The sequence below is a fragment of the Megascapheus bottae genome, chromosome 37, assembly GCF_031878675.1.
Source record: "Megascapheus bottae isolate mThoBot1 chromosome 37, mThoBot2.hap1, whole genome shotgun sequence".
NCBI classification, from domain to species: Eukaryota; Metazoa; Chordata; class Mammalia; order Rodentia; family Geomyidae; genus Megascapheus; species Megascapheus bottae.
The window spans coordinates 2,159,426-2,176,754 of record NC_143545.1 but is presented as its reverse complement, the minus strand read 5'-3'; the positions used below and the strand labels follow the sequence as shown (position 1 = coordinate 2,176,754).

Below are 17,329 nucleotides of genomic sequence, written 5' to 3'. Positions count from 1 at the left end.
AATATATGGCTAGATATCTTCAATCTAAGTACAAGCCAGCACGGTGGGAGCGTCTCTGGGGCAGGTTCTGCCTTATGTGGGGCTCACACCCCACCGTCACCCCTGGTCCCAGCTCCCTCTTCTGGCCCCAGCGCCACCCCCCCTCCAATCTCTTGGTCTCTAAGCAACGGCACAGAAAGGAAAGAGGAGAGGAGGTTCAGCTAGCTGTAACCCAATCCACACACGAGTACCTGCAGGAAGGGGGGGCTGGGGGAGGGAGGGGAGAGAGGAGGGGGTTCAAGGGAGCTCCAGGCTGGGGGGGGGGGAAGTGGGGTATCAAGGAGCCCAGAATAAACAAGAGCTACAGGGAGAAGTGGGGAGCCCTTAAGGAGACAGGGGTGCCGGAGAGAAGGGAAATAGTGATTTCCACATAGAAAGGAAGGTGTCCAGGGGAGAAATGGTCCAAGAAGGGATTGTTGGGGGGCTTTGGTTTGGGGGTTTTTTGGTTGTTATTTTGTGCCAGTCCTTGGGCTTGAGCCTGGGGCCTGAGCGCCGTCCCTGAGTTTTGTTCACTCAAAGCTGGCGCTCTACCACTCGAGCCACGCCTCCACGTCTGGTTTTTCGCTGCTTGGTTGGAGGTATGAGTCTCCTGGACTTTTCCTGTCTGGAGCTGGCTTCGAACCACGATCCTCAGAGACCTCACCGTCCTGAGTCGCCGGGAGGACAGCTAGGAGCCACCAACGCCCGGACCCTGAAGACTCAGGGGCGGCCGAGGAACTGAAGCAGCGTACGGAGGAGAGCGAGGAGACGGGTGGGCTCCAGAATCTTCTGAGAGACGCAGAGGAAGAGTTGCTCAAGAACCCAACCCTGGTGGTGGTGTCCTGTGTCGCCCTCTAGTGCCTGTCTGTGCCTCCAGCCTGTCTGTCAGCCTGTCTGTCTGTGTGTCTGTCTGCCTGCCTGCCTATCTGCTTGCCTGCCTGCTCATCTGTCTGTCTGTCTGCCTGCCTGCTAGTCTGTCTGTCTGTCTGTCTGCCTGCCTCTCTGTCTGCCTGCCTGTTGCCTGCCTGCTTGTCTGTCTGTCTGCCAGCCTGCCTGTCTATCTGCTTGCCTGCCTGCTCATCTGTCTGCCTGCCTGCTAGTCTGTCTGTCTGCCTGTCTGTTGCCTGCCTGCCTGTCTGTCTGTCTGTCTCTGTCTGTCTGCCTGCCTGCTAGTCTGTCTGTTTGTCTGCCTGCCTGCCTGCCTGTCTGCCTGCCTGTCTGTCTGTCTGTCTGCCTGCCTGCCTGCCTTCCTGCTTGTCTGTCTGCCTGCCTGCCTGTCTATCTGCTTGCCTGCCTGCCTGTCTATCTGCTTGCCTGCCTGTCTGTCTATCTGTCTGCCTGCCTGCCTGCCTGCCTGTCTGCATGCCTGTGTGTCTGCCTGTCTGTGTGTCTGCCTGCCTGTCTGTCTGTGTGTCTGCCTGTCTGCTTGCCTGCCTGCCTGCCTGCCAGTCTGTCTGCCTGCCTGCCTGGCTGCTTGTCTGTCTGTGTGTCTGTCTGTCTGTGTGCCTCCCTGCTAGTCTGTCTGTCTGCCTGCCTGCCTCCCTGCCTGCCTGCCTGTCTGTCTGTCTGCCTGCTTGTATGTCTGTCTGTCTGCCTGCCTACTTGTCTGTCTGTCTGTCTGCCTGCCTGCCTGCCTGTCTATCTGCTTGCCTGCCTGTCTGTCTATCTGCCTGCCTGCCTGCCTGCCTGTCTGCCTGCCTGTCTGTCTGCCTGCCTGCCTGCCTGGCTGTATGTGTGTGTCTGTCTGCCTGCGTGTCTGTCTGTCTGCCGGCCTGCCTGCTTGTCTGTCTGTCTGCCTGCCTGTCTGCCTGCCTGCCTGCCTGCCTGCCTGTGTGTCTGTCTGCCTGTCTGTCTGACCCAGAGTGTCCCCTGGGTTGAGCCACCTCAAACCTCAGTCCCCATAAGCGTTGATGAGTTCTAGAATCTTCTCGAACCTGCTGGCGCCCTCCCACAGTCTAGCTACGCAGGGTCCCCTGAGCTCAGGTCTTGAATCCTGCCTTCGCGGCAGGACTCTGTTTCCCCAGAATCCCCTCCTCCTCGTTCTTCACCCCTCCACACCCCGCTCCATAACCCAGCCAGTTTTGTGGGCGAGGCCTTGCTTCGGGCCCCCTCTAAACACATCCCCCGCCAATACACACACAGTTCCCACACAAGGACTCCTCAACCCGAAGAGTTTTTCTAGCTGGGCATCAGGAGGCTGAAGATTGCGGTTCAAAGCCAACCTGGGACGTAAAGTCCACGAATGAGACTCTTTAATCTCCAATAAAGCCCAACGTGGAGCTGTGGCTCAAGTGGTAGAGCACCCAGTCTTGAGCAATAAAATAAAACGACACAGGCCTTGAGTTCAAGCCCCGAGCCTGGCACAATCGAAAAAGAAGTCTCTACTCACGGGAGCGCTGGAAGGGATCCCCACCACAGCGCCCCACTCGGCCACCTCTTTTTCTTTCTTTTCTTTTCTGCCAGGCCTGGGACTTGAACTCAGGGCCTGGTTTCTGTCCCAACTGGCGCTCTACCACTTGAGCCTTGGCTGTACTTCTGTCATTTTTTGTTTTTTTTTGTTGTTGTTGTTTTGCTGCTTCATGGGAGATCATGAGCTTCATAGATTCTCCTTCCCTGAACTCACTTTGAACCACGATCCTCCTATTTCCACCTCCTGAGTAGCTGGGATTACAGGCAGGCTCAACCACCCTCGATTTGGCCACGCCCCTCCCCAATGCCGTCCACTTTCACCAGGCCCAAGAAACGCCTCAGACCCACGTTGCAGTGATTCAGACTTTAATGGCGGCACTGATCGATTGCCACAGCTGGAGAAAGCAAGGGGGGAGGGTGGGATTTGGGGGGGGTGTCCCCCCCAGACACAGCCCCAACTCTGGACCCACCCAGGTTTCCATCTGGGCCTACCACAGAAGGAATGCTTAAGGCTCTTTCTTTTTTTTTTTTTTTTTCATTACCCTGAACCCCAACTCATGTGAACTGCACCCCTACCTAAATGCATAGTCTCAAAGTCAGGCCCGGGTGTGAGGCCTGAAGGATCATGGGAGGAAAAAAAAATGACAGGCAGGGTGGAGGCATGAGAAATAAATAAATAAATAAATAATAATAATAATAATAATAACAGCTTGCCACCGGCAACTCCAACCCAAGCCCATTTGTGGTTCAGCTACAACATGGTGGAAGACGAGGAGAGGAAGGACTTAAAAAAAAACCACAAAAATGGGGGGCTCAGGCCCACACAGCTCGCTCTGCTGGGGTGGGGGCACCCTCAAACCCACATTCTCATTTCTGGTGTCTCCAGGGAGGGAGGAGAGGAAGGAGCGGGTGGAGGAAAGCCGAGCAGGAGGGATGCGGGTGTGTCAGGGGTTTTGTGGGTGTCCCGGGGCTCGAGGGGTGAGCGAGGAGGAGGCTCCGGGAAGATGGAGGGGTTCACAGCACACTGGGGTTACGGAAATTGTGCCCCGCGAAGCGTGCTTCCCCTCCAAGCTCCTCTTCAATTCTGAGATGAGACGGAAAAGACACGCGTTAAGAGAAAGCCAAGGCTCGGGACTTGAACTCAGGGCCCAGGAAGCTGCCCCTGGGCTTTTCCTCTCAAGGCTGGCGTTCTACCACCTGAGCCACAGCTCCACGTCAGGCTTTCGGGGGCTTCCTTGGAGATCAGAGTCTCCAGCGCTGTTCCGCCTGGACTGGCTCAGAACCACGACCCTCGTGATCTCAGCCTTCAGGCCGGGATTACAGGCGTGCCCTACGAGCACCAGCTTTCTCCGTGATTTGCAGCCCTGCTCTAAGGACTCTGGCTTCCCGAGAAACCTGCTCCTCTCTCGCCATCAGTCACCCCATCTGACAAACCCAGGGGGTCCCTGATCATGGGAAGGGACTGGAGCCCCCACCCACCGAGACCCCCTCACCTCATCAGCTGATTGTACTTGGCCAGGCGTTCCGAGCGGCAGGGGGCACCAGTCTTAATCTGAAATATTCCCAAACCCACGCAGCTTAAGCCGAGAAGCCTCCACCTCCAGAAAGGAAACTCTTCCATCGGCACTGGGATTTGAACTCAGAACTTCTCAGACCACCTTGTTCTACCCCCTGCAGTCACCCCTCCCTCAAACCTTTCATCGTATACTGTATTTATTCGTGCTGGTATGTCTAAATACTGCCATTTCTTTTGTCAGTGGTGGGGCTTGAACTCAGGGCCTTGGGCGCTGTCCCTGAGCTTCCACTCAAGGCTGGCGCTCTACCACTTGAGCCACAGCTCCGCTCCCAGTTTTCTGGTGGTTCACTGGAGATAAAAGTCTCATGGAATTTCCTACCCAGGCTGGCTTTGAACTGCGATCCTCAGATCTCAGCCTCCTGAGCACTCCCCCACCCCCCAAAACCCGGACGTACCAGAAACTGGAAGCGGGCACCCCACAAGGATCACCCCAACTCACCTGGCCTGTGCAGAGTCCCACCACCAGGTCGGCAATGAAGGTGTCCTCAGTTTCCCCTGAGCGGTGGCTCACCATGACGCCCCAGCCGTTCTCCTGCGCCAGCTTGCACCTGCGTCCACACACCGACAATGGACCCAGCCCCTCCCCCTTTCCCTGCCGACGCCCCTCCACCCTCAGTCCCGGCTCCCCAGTGTCACTCACGCCTGAATGGCCTCGGTGACAGAGCCAATCTGGTTGACCTTAAGCAACAGGCAGTTACACGCCTTCTCCTCCACCGCCCGCTCGATGCGCTTAGGGTTGGTGACGGTCAGGTCGTCCCCGACCACCTGGATCCCCCCGTTAGCCGTGAACTTGGACCAGGCTGGCCAGTCGTCCTGGTCAAATGGATCCTCGATGGAAACCACTGTGGAGAGACCACAGAAGGGAGCGGTTACTTGGTCATCTTAGCTATGCCGGAGGCTGAGGGGTGAGGATCGGAGCTTGAGGCCAGGAAAAGTCTATGAGACTCTTAGCTCCCATTCACTTCCAAAAAGTTGGAAATGGAGGGAAGGCCAGTCTTGAGCTCAAAAGATCCAGGGACTGGCCTCATGGTAGAGTGCTGGCCTAGCATCCACAAAGACCGGGGTTCGATTCCACGGTACCACATACATAGAAAAAAGCTGGAAGTGGTGCTGTGGCTCAAGTGGTAGAGCTCCAGCCTTGAGAAAGCCCAAGGACAGTGCTCAGGCCCTGAGTTCAAGACCCAGGACCAGCACACACACAAAAAAAAAAAATTTTAAAAAAAAAAAAGAAAGAAAAAGGACACAAATAAATCAATTAAAATAAACCAGGTGCCGGTGGTTCACGCCTGTCCTCTCAGCTACACAGGAGGCTGAGAGCTGAGGATCACGGTTCAAAACCAGCCTGGGCGGGAAAAGTTCATGAGACTCTCCTCTTCCGTGAACCACCAGAAAACCAGAAATGGAGGTGTGGCTCAAATGGCAGCACGCCAGCCTTGAGCACAAACGCTCAGGGACAGAGCTTAATCCCAGACCTCACACACACACACACACACGATCAAAGGCATCTCACGCGCATCTCACACACGATACACCTTTGCAGTGGCCCTGCCCCCCCCTCCGTCCTCCAGATCCTCCTGAGTCTCCTCTTACCCCACCCCTGACTCAGTTACCCCCAACCCAGCCCCTCCTCTCCCTGGCCTCTCACCCGGGTAATTCCTGACAAAGTCCTGGTAGAGCGCCCCCAGCTGGTCCCCCGTGATATAGCGGGAAGGGTCAGCTGGAGACTTGAAATCCAAGTCGTATTTGCCATCTCGGTAGAATTCGGAAGCTGCCACATCCATGCCAATGACAATGTTCTCCGTGTAGCCGGCTTTGTCGATGGCCTCCTTCACCAGCTCCAGCGCTGGAGATGAGGAGAGAGCCCTGGGTTCGATTCCTCAGTACCACACACACACACACACACACAAAGCCACGAGTGGTGCTGAGGCTCAAGTGGCAGAGCTCTAGCCTTGAGAAAACCCAAGGACAGTGCTCAGGCCCTGAGTTCAAGACCTAGGATTGGCAGGGGGAAAAAAAAATCTTACACAGACTTTCCTGGCTAGGATGGCCTTGAACTGTGATCCTCAGATCTCAGCCTCCTGAGTAGTGTTCGGGCCATAGGTTGTTTTCCATAGCATACCATGTTCTTGTAAGCACCCCTAGCATTCAATAATTGGCCTCCACCGCCCCCCTTTACCTTGAGATAACACTGCATCCAGGAAGCTACAATTCTGTAAATCTGCCTTCAGATATGAGCAGGTCCAGAATCTCTTATCTACTGCTTAGGCAACTGCTGTAATTCCTAGCCTGCCACGAAGAAGCCCTGAGCCCACAAGTCTACCCCATGTTCCTGCCTCCTAACACGGCCTCCTCCCTGCACCCCACAGATGATAAAGCAGTCACTTGAGACAAAGGCAGGCCCTTTTTCCTCCTCCCTGTGAGACAGTGGCCTTCTCAGTGACTTTGCGGGCAATACAACGTCCCTTTGTTCTGTATGACTGTAAGTGTGTGTGTGTCCCTGTGGTTTTTCTGGGTCAGAGCTGACAGCTAGGATTACAGGTGAGAGCCACCAGCGCTCTGATCTCTGTGTGTGTGTGTGTGTGTGTGACAGCCTTGGGACTTGAACTCAGGACCGGGATGCTTTCCCTTGGCTTTATCTCAGCCTCTCGAGTAGCTGAGATGACAGGCCCAGCCCTGAGTTGTTGGGAGTTTGTAAGAATTCAAGGACCCTCTACCCCCCCTACCCGAGGCCCCAGGCAGTGGGGGAACCCCTCTTTAAGTTAACCCGGGATAAGAGACCAGAGGTCTCCAGTGGGCCTCACCTTCACTGTTTTCCAGGATGTTGGGGGCAAAGCCGCCCTCGTCCCCCACGTTGGTGGCATCTTTGCCATACTTGTCTTTGATGACCCCCTTGAGCGTGTGGTATACCTCTGCCCCGAGGCGCATGGCATCCCGGAAGCTCTCAGCACCCACGGGCAGAATCATAAACTCCTGCATAGCCAGTTTGTTCCCAGCGTGGGATCCACCGTTGATCACATTGAAGGCCTGAGAATCCACAGATGGACAGAAAGGTCCCCCCCACCCCTGCCACCCTCTGGACTCTGTCCTGGAGCTTTTTGTGCTCAAGGCTGGCGCTCTACCACTTGAACCACAGCTCCAGTCCCCCTTTTTGATTGATTGATTGATTTGGAGATCTTCCTGGGACTGGCTTGAAGCAGCCATCCTCACACCTCAGCCTCCTTAGGAGCTGGGGTGACAGGCGTGTGCCCCAGAGCCCAGACTCCCATCCACGGACCCTTCCACTGGGGCTCACCGGTACAGGCAGGATGAGATCGGAGTTTCCGGCCAGCTGGGCGATGTGTCTGTAGAGGGGCAGTTCTCGTTCAGCTGCCCCAGCTTTGCACACAGCCAGGGATACCCCCAGGATTGCATTGGCCCCAAACTTGGCTGAGAGAGAGGAGAAAAAAACAAAAAAGTCTCCTCTCCATTCCAACCCTCCTCCATCCATCATCAGTTTTCCCCTGGAAGATCTGGCCAAAGAGAAGAACTGGGGACTTGAACTCAGAGCCTTATGCTGTGACTTGGCTTACGTGCTCCAGGCTAATGCTCTTACCACTTGAACCACAGCTCCATCTCAGGCTTTTGGCTGGCTAACTTGGGCAGAGAAGAGTCTCAGGGACTTCTGTCCCCATCTGGCTTTGAACCCGGATCCTCCCATCTCAGCCTGGATTACAGGCGTGTGCTACCACACTCAGCTCAGTTCCTACCCAGGGTCCAGGGAAGTCACTCAAGAGGAGGCCCCGCCCACTGCAAACCACGCCCACATATCAGGCCACGCCCACCACACCCACTTGGCCCCGCCCCTACTTACATTTGTTCTCTGTCCCGTCTAACTCCAACATCAAATTGTCCAGTTTTTCTTGGTCCACCACCGAAATACCCTGTTGACAGGATTTCCATCACCCAGGGCTGGGCCAGAGACTGCGCTCTAAGGAAGGGGACCCCGTACCCCCAAACACACAGCCTCCCACAGGCTCCTGCAGCAGTGCAATGTCAACTTTGTTTTTCTTTTTGCCATCCTTGGGTGTTTAACTCTGTCCCTGAGCTTTTGTTTTTTGCTCAAGGCTGGTGCTCTACCACTTGAGCCACAGCCCCACTTCTGGCTTTTTTCTGTGTATGTGATACTAAAGAATGGAACCCCGGTCTTCATTCATGCTAGTGAAGCAATCTACCCCTAGGCCATGCCCTGGGCCCCCACTTCTGGCTTTTTAAATGGTCTTTTCTTGGTGATTCATTGGAAAAAAGAGTGTCATGCAGCCTGAGTTGTCTTCCCACTGTGATCCTCAAATCTCACACTCCTGAGTGGCTGGGATTCCAGCTGTTGAGCCTCAGGTACTGGACCAGGACTTGAACTCTCAGAGAGCAAGTGTAACTTAACCATGATTCTTGAAAGAGAAAACTTTCTCCCTCTGTCTTCCTTCCCAAGCCAAAAGACCAAAACAGGTTCTTACTGAGCTAATGAGAGCTGGTGCCAGGGTGGTATTAATATGATCCACGGCTTTCAGGACACCTAGGGAGAGGAAAAAGAATCACTAAGACTAGGCCAGGGCCACGCAGGGTGGGTTCAGAGAGAAAAGGGGAGGAGGGAGAAAAACAGGCCAAGGGAGGGCTGGGCGGGGAGAAGAAGGCTGAGGGATGGCACAGGCTGGCAAAGTGAAAGGTGCCCACCTTTGCCTAAGTATCTCTGTTTATCTCCATCTCTTAACTCCAGGGCTTCGTAGATGCCCGTGGAGGCTCCGCTGGGAACAGCAGCTCGGAACAGACCTGAGAGAAGACGAGGCAGGAGGAAGGTAACACAGACTAGGGCAGTGTCTCCTGGTGCTAGTACTGGGATTTGAACTCAGGACCTGAGCACTATCTTTTGCCTTTTGTTGTTGTCGTTGTTCCTTTTCTTTGCCAGGCTAGTGCTCTACCACTTGAACCACAGTTCCATTGTCCTGCTTTTTGCTGGCTCATTGGAGGTGAGAATCTCAAGGACTTCCTTGCCTCAGCTCTCAAGCCTCCTGAGGAGCTGGGATTGCAGGAGTGCCAGCCGTTCCCCCCCTGTACCACACACAGAGCAGCAGCCCCCTCGCCCAGCCATCTGAGGCACCCCAGGCACGAGTGGGAAGCCATAGACACAAAGCTATGCCAGGCAGCGAACCCCACGCACGGGCATGACAGGCAGAGGCAGGTCGTGTCACACGTACCCTGGCACCCAGACCCACCTCGCCTGGCTCTGCCACCCCAGATCCATCCTTGGTAACCCTGGCCCAGCGCGCCACCCCAATACCCCACCCTACCCCCAACAAGCCAGGCCCGACTCATCAACGCAGGTCCCCGGCGTCCCTCACCCTTGGCGGTGTGCAGGTCCACCTCCACCGTGGGGTTGCCACGGGAGTCCAGGATCTCCCGGGCCCAGATTTTCTGTATGGACATGATGGCTGGGCTCTCCTTGGGAGGAGAGGAGAAATGTCAGAGGCCCGCGGGGCGGGGCCTGGGCGCGGGGCGGGGCCTGCGGGGCGGGGCCTGGGCGCGGGGCGGGGCCTGAGGGCGGTGGGCGGGGCCTGCCGCTGCGGGCCCGCGGGCGGGCGGAGGCGGGGAGCGCCGGCCGCGTTCGGTAGAGGGGCTCCCCCCCCCGAAGGTCAAAGCGGTGAGAAGGGGGGGGAAACACTGCAGTGGGGGCGGGGCACCCCAGGCTGAGCCCGAAGAACGCCGCAGTGAGGAAGGCGGGGCCGCAGGGCCCGGGCCCCCCTCCCCCCAATCCCACCCCGCGACCCAGACGCCCCAAACCCACCCCCCCTCCAGAGTGGACCCGGTCCAGGGCGCCGCCCCCCCACCTGGAGTCGGGGTCCCCCCTCCCCCCCTCCGCGGCGAGGAGAAGTCGGGGAGGGGGGCAGTGCAAGGCCGGAGGGGGGCGCGGGGAGCGATCCGGGGAGAAGGGGGGAGGGGGAGGGGGTCTCCGCTGGGAGGGCTGAGCGCGGGGTGGGGGGCCGGGGGACGAGGTACCGGGGATGGGATGCAGGGGATGGGTTCCGGGTGGGGGCTGAGGATGGGGGCCGGGGATGGAGAACCGGGAGTACCGGGGATGGGGGGCCGGGGTGGGATGCATGGGGGGGATCCGGGGATGGAGGTGTGGGGTGGGATACAGGGGATGGGATACCGGGGTGGGATGCATGGGGGGATCCAGGGATGGGGGTGCGGGGTGGGATGCATGGGGGGGATCCGGGGATGGGGTGCGGGGTGGAGGTCCGGGGTGGGATGTAGGGGATGGGGGGATCCGGGGATGGGGATCCGGGGGTGTGGATCCGGGGCGGGATCCGGGCAGGTGCGCAGCGTCGCGGGCCGGGGCTTCACCTCGGGGCTGCAGACTCGGCCAGTGGCGGCGGCGGCGGCGGCGGCGGCGGCGGCGGCGGCGCTGGGATCCGAGGAGGGGGAGGGGGAGGAGGGAGAGGAGGGGGAGGGGAGGGGCGGAGCCTGCGGCCCGGCGCGCACGTGACCCCAACCCGGTGAGTCAGGAGCTGCCGCACGTAGAGGGGGTGGGGCGGGGACGGAAAAGGGGGGAGAGGAGGAAGAGGGAGGGCGCGCCGCGCCCCGCAGACGCCATCGGACTCACAAGTACCAAAAATGTCTCTTTATTTGAAAACCCAGTGGTCCCTGAGCCCCCCGCCCGCCCCCTCCCTCCCGCTGGCCCCGCCCCTCCCTCCTCCCGCTGGCCACGCCCCTCCCCGCTGGCCACGCCCCTCCCTCCCGATGGCCACGCCCATCCCCACCGCTGACCGTGCCACGCCTCCTGATGGCCCCGCCCCTCCCTCCCGCTGGCCCCGCCCCTCCCTCCTCCCGCTGACCACGCCCCTCCCCGCTGGCCCCGCCCCTCCCTCCCGATGGCCACGCCCATCCCCACCGCTGACCGTGCCACGCCTCCTGATGGCCCCGCCCCTCCCCGCTGCCCCGCCCCTCCCTCCCGCTGGCCCCGCCCCCTCAGGGCCTCCAGCCCAGCCCTGGGCAGTGGACGGTGGTGGCGTCCAGCGCGGGGTCCCCAGCCGGTCCACGGGCGTCCTGGAGGAGAAAGCGCGCGGGTGGAGCCTCTGTGCCTCCCAGCGCCCGCCCGGGCCTCCCATCCCCATCCTCCCTCCCCCGGCCTCCCATCCCTATCCTCCCAACCCCCCCGTGGCTCCTCAGCAGGCAGAGGTCCTGAGGATCCACGGTGCAAAGCCAACCCCGGGCGGCAAAGCTCCCGAGACTCTCCCCGCCCCACACCCCTCAGGGTGCCTTGGTTCCAGAGGTCGAGCGCCAGCCCGGAGCGGGGGGAGGGAGGACAGCGCCCCGGGTGCCCAGTGCCCACCTCCCCGGCCGGCTAGGCCGCGGGCAGCTCCGGGTCCTGCTCGTTGTCCGCCTCGGGCTCGGGCTCCTGCTCCTCCCGCAGCCTCTGGCGGATCTCCTCGGCCTCCGAGCGCTCCTCCTCCTCGTAGAAGTCCTTGTCCAGCCGCTCCAGGTGCGCCACCTGCACCAGGGCCTCCTGCCGGTAGTCCGTCTCGTCCGCGCACGGGTTCTCCATCAGCACCAGGGCGCGCAGCGTGGGCAGCTCCCGCAGCTTGGCCAGCTCCGCCAGGTCCGCCACCGCGTTGCCCCTGCGCGCACGCAGGGCGCCGGCTCACCCCGCGGCCCCGGGCCGGGTCGGGGGCTGCGCCACCCTGCCCGGCCTGCGTGGGGCTTGAGCTCGGGGCCTGAGCGCTGTCCTTGGGCTTCCTCAAGGCTGGAGCTCTACCACTTGAGCCTCAGCACCATTTCTGGCTTTCTTCTATGTCCAAGGAATCGAACCCGGGTCTTTGTGCCTGCTGGGCAAGCACTTTAACCACTAGGCCACACTCCCGGCCCTGGGCGTTTCATTCTAATAGCTGCTTTCAACACAGTGCAAGGCCTGCTAGGTCTTGAGCTAGGAAGGTGTGTGAGAGTCTTGATCCCCTCCCCGGCAGAAAGCTAGTGATCGAGTGCCACCCTTGAGTGAGAAAGCCAAGAGAGAGAAGACAAGGCCCTGGGTTCAAGCCCCCGGTTCCTAGCCGTCAAGCACTGGTCGAAGCTAGGAATAAGCACGTACCTCAAGTTGAGGTACTGCAGCGATTTCATCTGTTTGGAGAAGCCACTCAGAGTGCTTATCTGATTGTCTCGAAGATGGAGTGTGGTGAGGCTGCTCAGATTCTCCAGTCCCTCTACCTTCTTCAGCATGTTCTGAGCCTGGAGGGGGAGACACGGACGGGATGAGTGGAGACAGAGGAAGGAGGAATGGAAGAGAACCAGCCGGGCGCTGCTGCTCCTACTTAGAATCCCAGCTCTTCCGAGGCTGAGAGCACAGTTCAAAGCCAGCCTGGGCAAGGAAGAAAGCCCATCCTACTCTTTATCTCCCATAAATGACAGAAACAGCCGGAAATGGGGCTGTGGCTCAAGTGCGCTAAGCCTGGAGCACAGAGAGGCTCACGGACAGTGCTCGGGCCCTGGGTTCAAGTCCTGACCAGGAAAAAGAAAAAAGAAAAGGAAAAACAAGTCCAGTGAGAGTTTAAGGTCCTGAGTTCCAGCCCTAATCCCCGGCGAGTAAGTGTACACACACACACACACACACACACACACACACACACACACACGCTGAAGCCAGGGTCATGAGAAAGAGGAGGGGGAGACATGCATGTGCACTGATCTGGTGATTCTGGGGCTTGAACTCCCGTCCTGGCTCTTTATCCCTGAGCTTTTTCACTCCCACTTGAGCCACAGGCGCCACTTCTGGCTTTTTATTTCTGCTTCTGATCCCAGTCTCCCTGTCTTTCCTGCCCAGGCTGGCTTTGAACTGCCATCCTCAGATCTCATCAGCTTTCTGAGTAGTTGACACAATAGGCTGGGACGGCTGTTTGAATCTCGAATCTCCAATCCTTCGGGTCTTATCTCATTGTCACCGTGGTAATGTCAGCAGCAGAGGTTTCTAGAACCCAGACAGGGTCCAATCCCCACACCACCTGGCCAGACCAACAACCTACCAGGAAAAGATTCTTCAGCTTGGGTAGGTCAATTCCAATCGTGCTTTCTAGCTGGTTCCCCCGAAGTTCCAGGGTGTGCAGATTGCTCAACTTTTGTGGGTCCAGACCCATCACCTGGCGAATTTGGTTCCCTTGGGAGATGGAGGATAAGAAGCATGAAGCCTTCAGCTCCGGTGGTTATGCCTTGAATCCCAGTAACACAGGAGGCTGAGACTTGAGGACCTCCGTTCAAAGCCAGCCCCGGACAGGAAAGCCTGTGAGACTCTTTTCTCTAGAATGAACCACCAGAAACAAAAGTGGTGCTGTGGCTCTACTGGTAGAGGGCTAGCCTTGAGCCAAAGAAGCTCAAGGACAGTGCTCAGGCCCTGAGTTCAAATCCCAGGACTGGCAAAAGGAAGGAAGGAGGGAGATGGAAGAGGGGAAGGGGAGGGACCTTTGAGGTCCAGGCTGCCCAAGCGAGGGTGGGCGATGCCCTCGGTGTCTGTGATCTGGTTGTAGGCGAAGCTGGCCGTCTGCAGGTAGGGCAGCTCGGTGAGACGGGCACTGCGCAGCTGGTTGTTGTCGGCCTTGAGCCACAGCAGGTGAGTGAGCGCGTTGAGCGGGGACAGGTCGACCAGATGGTTCTCCGAGATGTCCACGTAGCGCAGGTGGATGTAGGAACGTAGCAGGTTAATATCCGTCAGGTCCCTGGGGGAAGGCGGAGGGAGAAAGAGCCGGCTTGGGGACTCGAACCCGGCACCCACTGGCCTGAGTATTCTCCCAGCTCCTCAGGAGAGGCTTAGATGTGAGGATCAAGGTGCAAAGCCCACAAGCAAGCCCATGAGAGAAAGCAGATGAGGAGAGCTTCAAAGTTCCCCCCCAATCCTCCTCTGAACCCCCAGATACGCACCTGTCTTTCACCTCCAGCTTAACGTAAGCGTGAGCCAGTCCACTGCCCGTCTTACACAGCAAAGAGAGGCCTTCCTTCATCAAGGCCTCCGTCAGAGGAGTCGGAACCCACTAGAACAGGAGGTTGCATGAGAAGCCACCCCTCTCCCCGCCCACCGTCAGTCCATTCAGTTTGCTTTTGTGCCAGTCCCGGGACTCGAACTCAGGGCCTGGGCGCTGTCCCTGAGCTGCTCCTTCTTTGTGTGTGTGTGGCTTACTGGACTTCCTGTCTGGGATGGTTCTGACCTGTGATCCTCAGATCTCAGCCTGCTGAGGAGCTGGGATGACAGGCATGAAACAGCCCCCCTCCCCCCTCAGCACCCCGGCCATTGGGGGAGGGGGACGTCCCTTCCCAGGGTCTTACTTCCTCGGAGAACTCTTCACTCTCCTTCTTCAAGTCCTCAGATTCGTCCTCCTCCGTCTCCTTCTCATCATCATCTTTCTCCAGATCATCCTGGTCGGCCTCAAAGTCTTCCAGATCATCGTCTTCGTCGGACATGTTTGTCCCCAAGGGAAAGTTCTGGAGCCCGAGTCAACTCAGTCCTCCTGAGAAAGATGATCTTGGTTTCCATCACCGCTCAGATCCTTCCCTTCCACCGTGCCTGACCTCAGGAAGTCTCTTCCGACTTCCAACTTCTACTTCCTTTTCGGGTGTGCCAGTCCTAGGACTTGAACCCAGAGCCCGGGTGCTCTCCCTGGACCTTTTTGCTCAAGGCTGGCGCTCTACCTCCTGACCTCCCACTTCCAGCTGATTTTTTTTTTGGGGGGCATGGAGTCTCATGGACTTTCCTGCCTGGGTTGGCTTCGAACATCCGTCCTCAGATGGCAGACTTCTGAGGAGCTGGGATGCCGAGGCGGGCGGGCACCACTGTGGCCTGGCACTCTACCTTCTCACTTTCCATCAAGGACCCCTCTTCTTTTAGGGTGCTTTCTCCGGCCTCCAGCCTTTTCTAGGGATCTGCAACTCTGGGTCCTGAAACCCACACACTGCCTTCTGAAGCCAACCCCCTCCTTCACTCTCCTCTACCACTACTTCTTCCTCCTCCTCCTCCTCATCCTCCTCCTCATCCTCCTCCTCCACATCACACCCCTACCACCTTCATGCTGCCTCTGCATCCTGGCTTGGGCCCCATTTCCCTGACTTCCCCCCCTCCCCCCTGGGTGGGAGACATGAGCCCACCCAGTCCCCACGTTGCACAGAAGTGGGGGGGAGGAGGGCTGGAGACCCCAGTGGAGCAGAATCGGGGCGGCCCTGGTCCTCAGGGGGATTTGCAAGCGATCTGGGACACTGGTGTGTGGTTGCCATGGCAACGGGGGCGGGGCCCCGGCTCCAGGCTGCTTGCGTAGCCTGCGTCAGTTAACTGTGCGTACCCAACCCCGCGTCCAGGTGGGTGGATCCATCGTTGCCTGGTTACCAGCCCAGGAACCCGGATGTGCGTGGTCCCTAAAAGGGCCGGAGCGTCGCCTTAACTGTCGGCGGACATAAATTAGTGGGCGGGGCCTGCTCCAGGGCTGGAATGCGGGGCCGGGAACCCCGGAAAGTCTCCGCGGAAAGGCTCAGGCCGGCCAGCCCAGCTTCCTCCAGCGGGCTGAGGCCTGAGGAGCCTGGTTGGAAGCCAGCCAGCCCTGGGGAAGGAAAGTGAGACGCCCTTGTCGCCAGTGAACCACCATAGAAGCTTGGAAGTCGAGCTGTGGCTCAAGTGGTAGCGCCCTAGCCTCCGAGTTCGAGTCCCAGGGCCAGCACAGAAGCAAAATAAAATAGAGAAAAAAAACCATGGTGTGCGGAGAGAGCAGGTGGTTCTCCCGGCAGGCGGTGCTGGGGGAGGCGGGAGCCTGGATCTCCTCCTGGAAGCTGTGGGGAGCCTGGGCTTCCATTCTGGATCCAGTTGGCCGAGGCTGAACCTGCACTGGTTCATGAGATCCGCACAGCCCACGTCCTCCCCCTTTCCCCTCCCCCGGGGCTGGGCCAGCTGGGATGGACTGCAAGTCCAGAGTTATGCTTCATGAGAAAACACGAGTCCAAAAGGCCAACGGGAAAGGAATTCCAAAGAAATCTAAAGCTGGCTGGACAGGTGAGTCACACCTGTGTCATCCATCCCGGCTACTCGAGGCTGAGAGCCGAGGATCCAGGTTCAAAGCCAGCCTGGGTATGAGAAGCTCGTGCAGGGACAGCGCACGGCCACACGAGGGCGCCCTAGAGCCGCTGGGATCTAGGGAGGCTCCGCCCACATGCGTGACCACGTATTTCCCCCCTCCCTCCCCGGCACAGCGTACTCAGCGTGGGCTGCCCCGCCCTCCAGCATCCAGACACTTGTACGTGAAATGCAAATAGACGTCTTGGAGGGGGCGGAGTCTCCGGCTGAGCTCGGTGGGCGTGGTCACCCTGTGGGCGTGGCCGTGAACCTCAGGCCCCTGGAGCCTCAGGTCTGTTGGAGAAGTACTCTGTGGCCATTTCCTAGGGGTGTGTGTGTGTGTGTGTGTGTGAGTGTGAGTCTGTGTGTACCAGTTTTGTGGCTTGAACTCAGGACCTGCACACTGTTTCTTAGCTTCTATTTTTTTTTTTTTTTGCTACTCTTGGGCCTTGAACTCAGGGCCTGGGCACTGACTGTCCTTGAGCTTTTGTGATCAAGATTAGTTGAGCCACAGTTCCACCTCAGGCTTTTTTTTGTTGTGGTGAGTGTGTCTCCCAGACTCAGTGGGGCATGGTGGCTCACACCTGCAGACCTAGCTACTCAGAAGGCTGAGGTCTGAGGATCAACGTTCAAAGCCAGCCCAGGCACTAAAGATCAAAGATCATGAGACTCTTATCTCCAGTTAATCACCAGAAAACGGGAGTGGCACTGTGGTTCAAGGGGTAGGGCAGTAGCCTTAAACTGGAGAGCTCAGGGACAGTGTCCAGGCCGGAGTTCAAGCTCTATGACTGACCAAAAAAAAAAAAAAAGTCTCACAGACTTAGCAGTGCTTGGCTTCAGATTGTAACCCCAAATCTCAGCCTCCTGAGTAGCAGGATTACAGGCAGCATGCAGGCTTTTTTTTGGGGGGGGGGAGATACATGTGTATGCACGTGTGTGTGTATATACAGCCTGCACACCCACCCACCCTGCCTAAGCAATAAGTACACACTCGTGATCTCTGACTTAACAGAGGTCTTGCTCCAGAGGTCCAGGTAAGTGAAGAAACTTCCCCAAGGTCAAAGGCATAGAGTCCTGGGGTGGACTGGTTCCTGTTCTGGCAAACTGTCTCTGCAGAATTCAGAACTCAGGAAGTATCACTGGCACAACAGCCTGCGTGTGCCCTGTGAAACCTGCCCGGTGCTGTTTCACCTGCAGTTTTTCATCTCTACAAACCCCTGGCA

At 58.4% G+C, this 17,329-nt stretch overlaps 2 protein-coding genes across 2 annotated transcripts; both read right to left on the bottom strand.

Moving 5' to 3' along the window:
* Positions 1 to 2,776: 2,776 nt before the first annotated feature.
* Positions 2,777 to 10,423, bottom strand: Eno2 (enolase 2). The gene is made up of 12 exons (XM_090325106.1): positions 10,379 to 10,423; positions 9,376 to 9,475; positions 8,711 to 8,806; positions 8,494 to 8,552; positions 7,854 to 7,923; positions 7,296 to 7,429; positions 6,805 to 7,027; positions 5,649 to 5,846; positions 4,644 to 4,845; positions 4,443 to 4,551; positions 3,921 to 3,979; positions 2,777 to 3,511 (listed from the first exon to the last, which is right to left on the bottom strand). The coding sequence occupies exons 2-12, from the start codon at positions 9,458 to 9,460 to the stop codon at positions 3,442 to 3,444; spliced, it is 1,305 nt and encodes a 434-aa protein (XP_090181232.1). The 5' UTR covers positions 9,461 to 9,475; positions 10,379 to 10,423; the 3' UTR covers positions 2,777 to 3,441.
* A 555-nt stretch (positions 10,424 to 10,978) lies between these two features.
* On the bottom strand, positions 10,979 to 15,270 carry Lrrc23 (leucine rich repeat containing 23). Its single transcript, XM_090325110.1, has 8 exons — positions 15,155 to 15,270; positions 14,339 to 14,520; positions 13,937 to 14,046; positions 13,481 to 13,734; positions 13,048 to 13,178; positions 12,120 to 12,256; positions 11,367 to 11,652; positions 10,979 to 11,080 (listed from the first exon to the last, which is right to left on the bottom strand). The coding sequence occupies exons 2-7, from the start codon at positions 14,471 to 14,473 to the stop codon at positions 11,379 to 11,381; spliced, it is 1,041 nt and encodes a 346-aa protein (XP_090181236.1). The 5' UTR covers positions 14,474 to 14,520; positions 15,155 to 15,270; the 3' UTR covers positions 10,979 to 11,080; positions 11,367 to 11,378.
* Between the last annotated feature and the right edge of the window lie 2,059 nt (positions 15,271 to 17,329).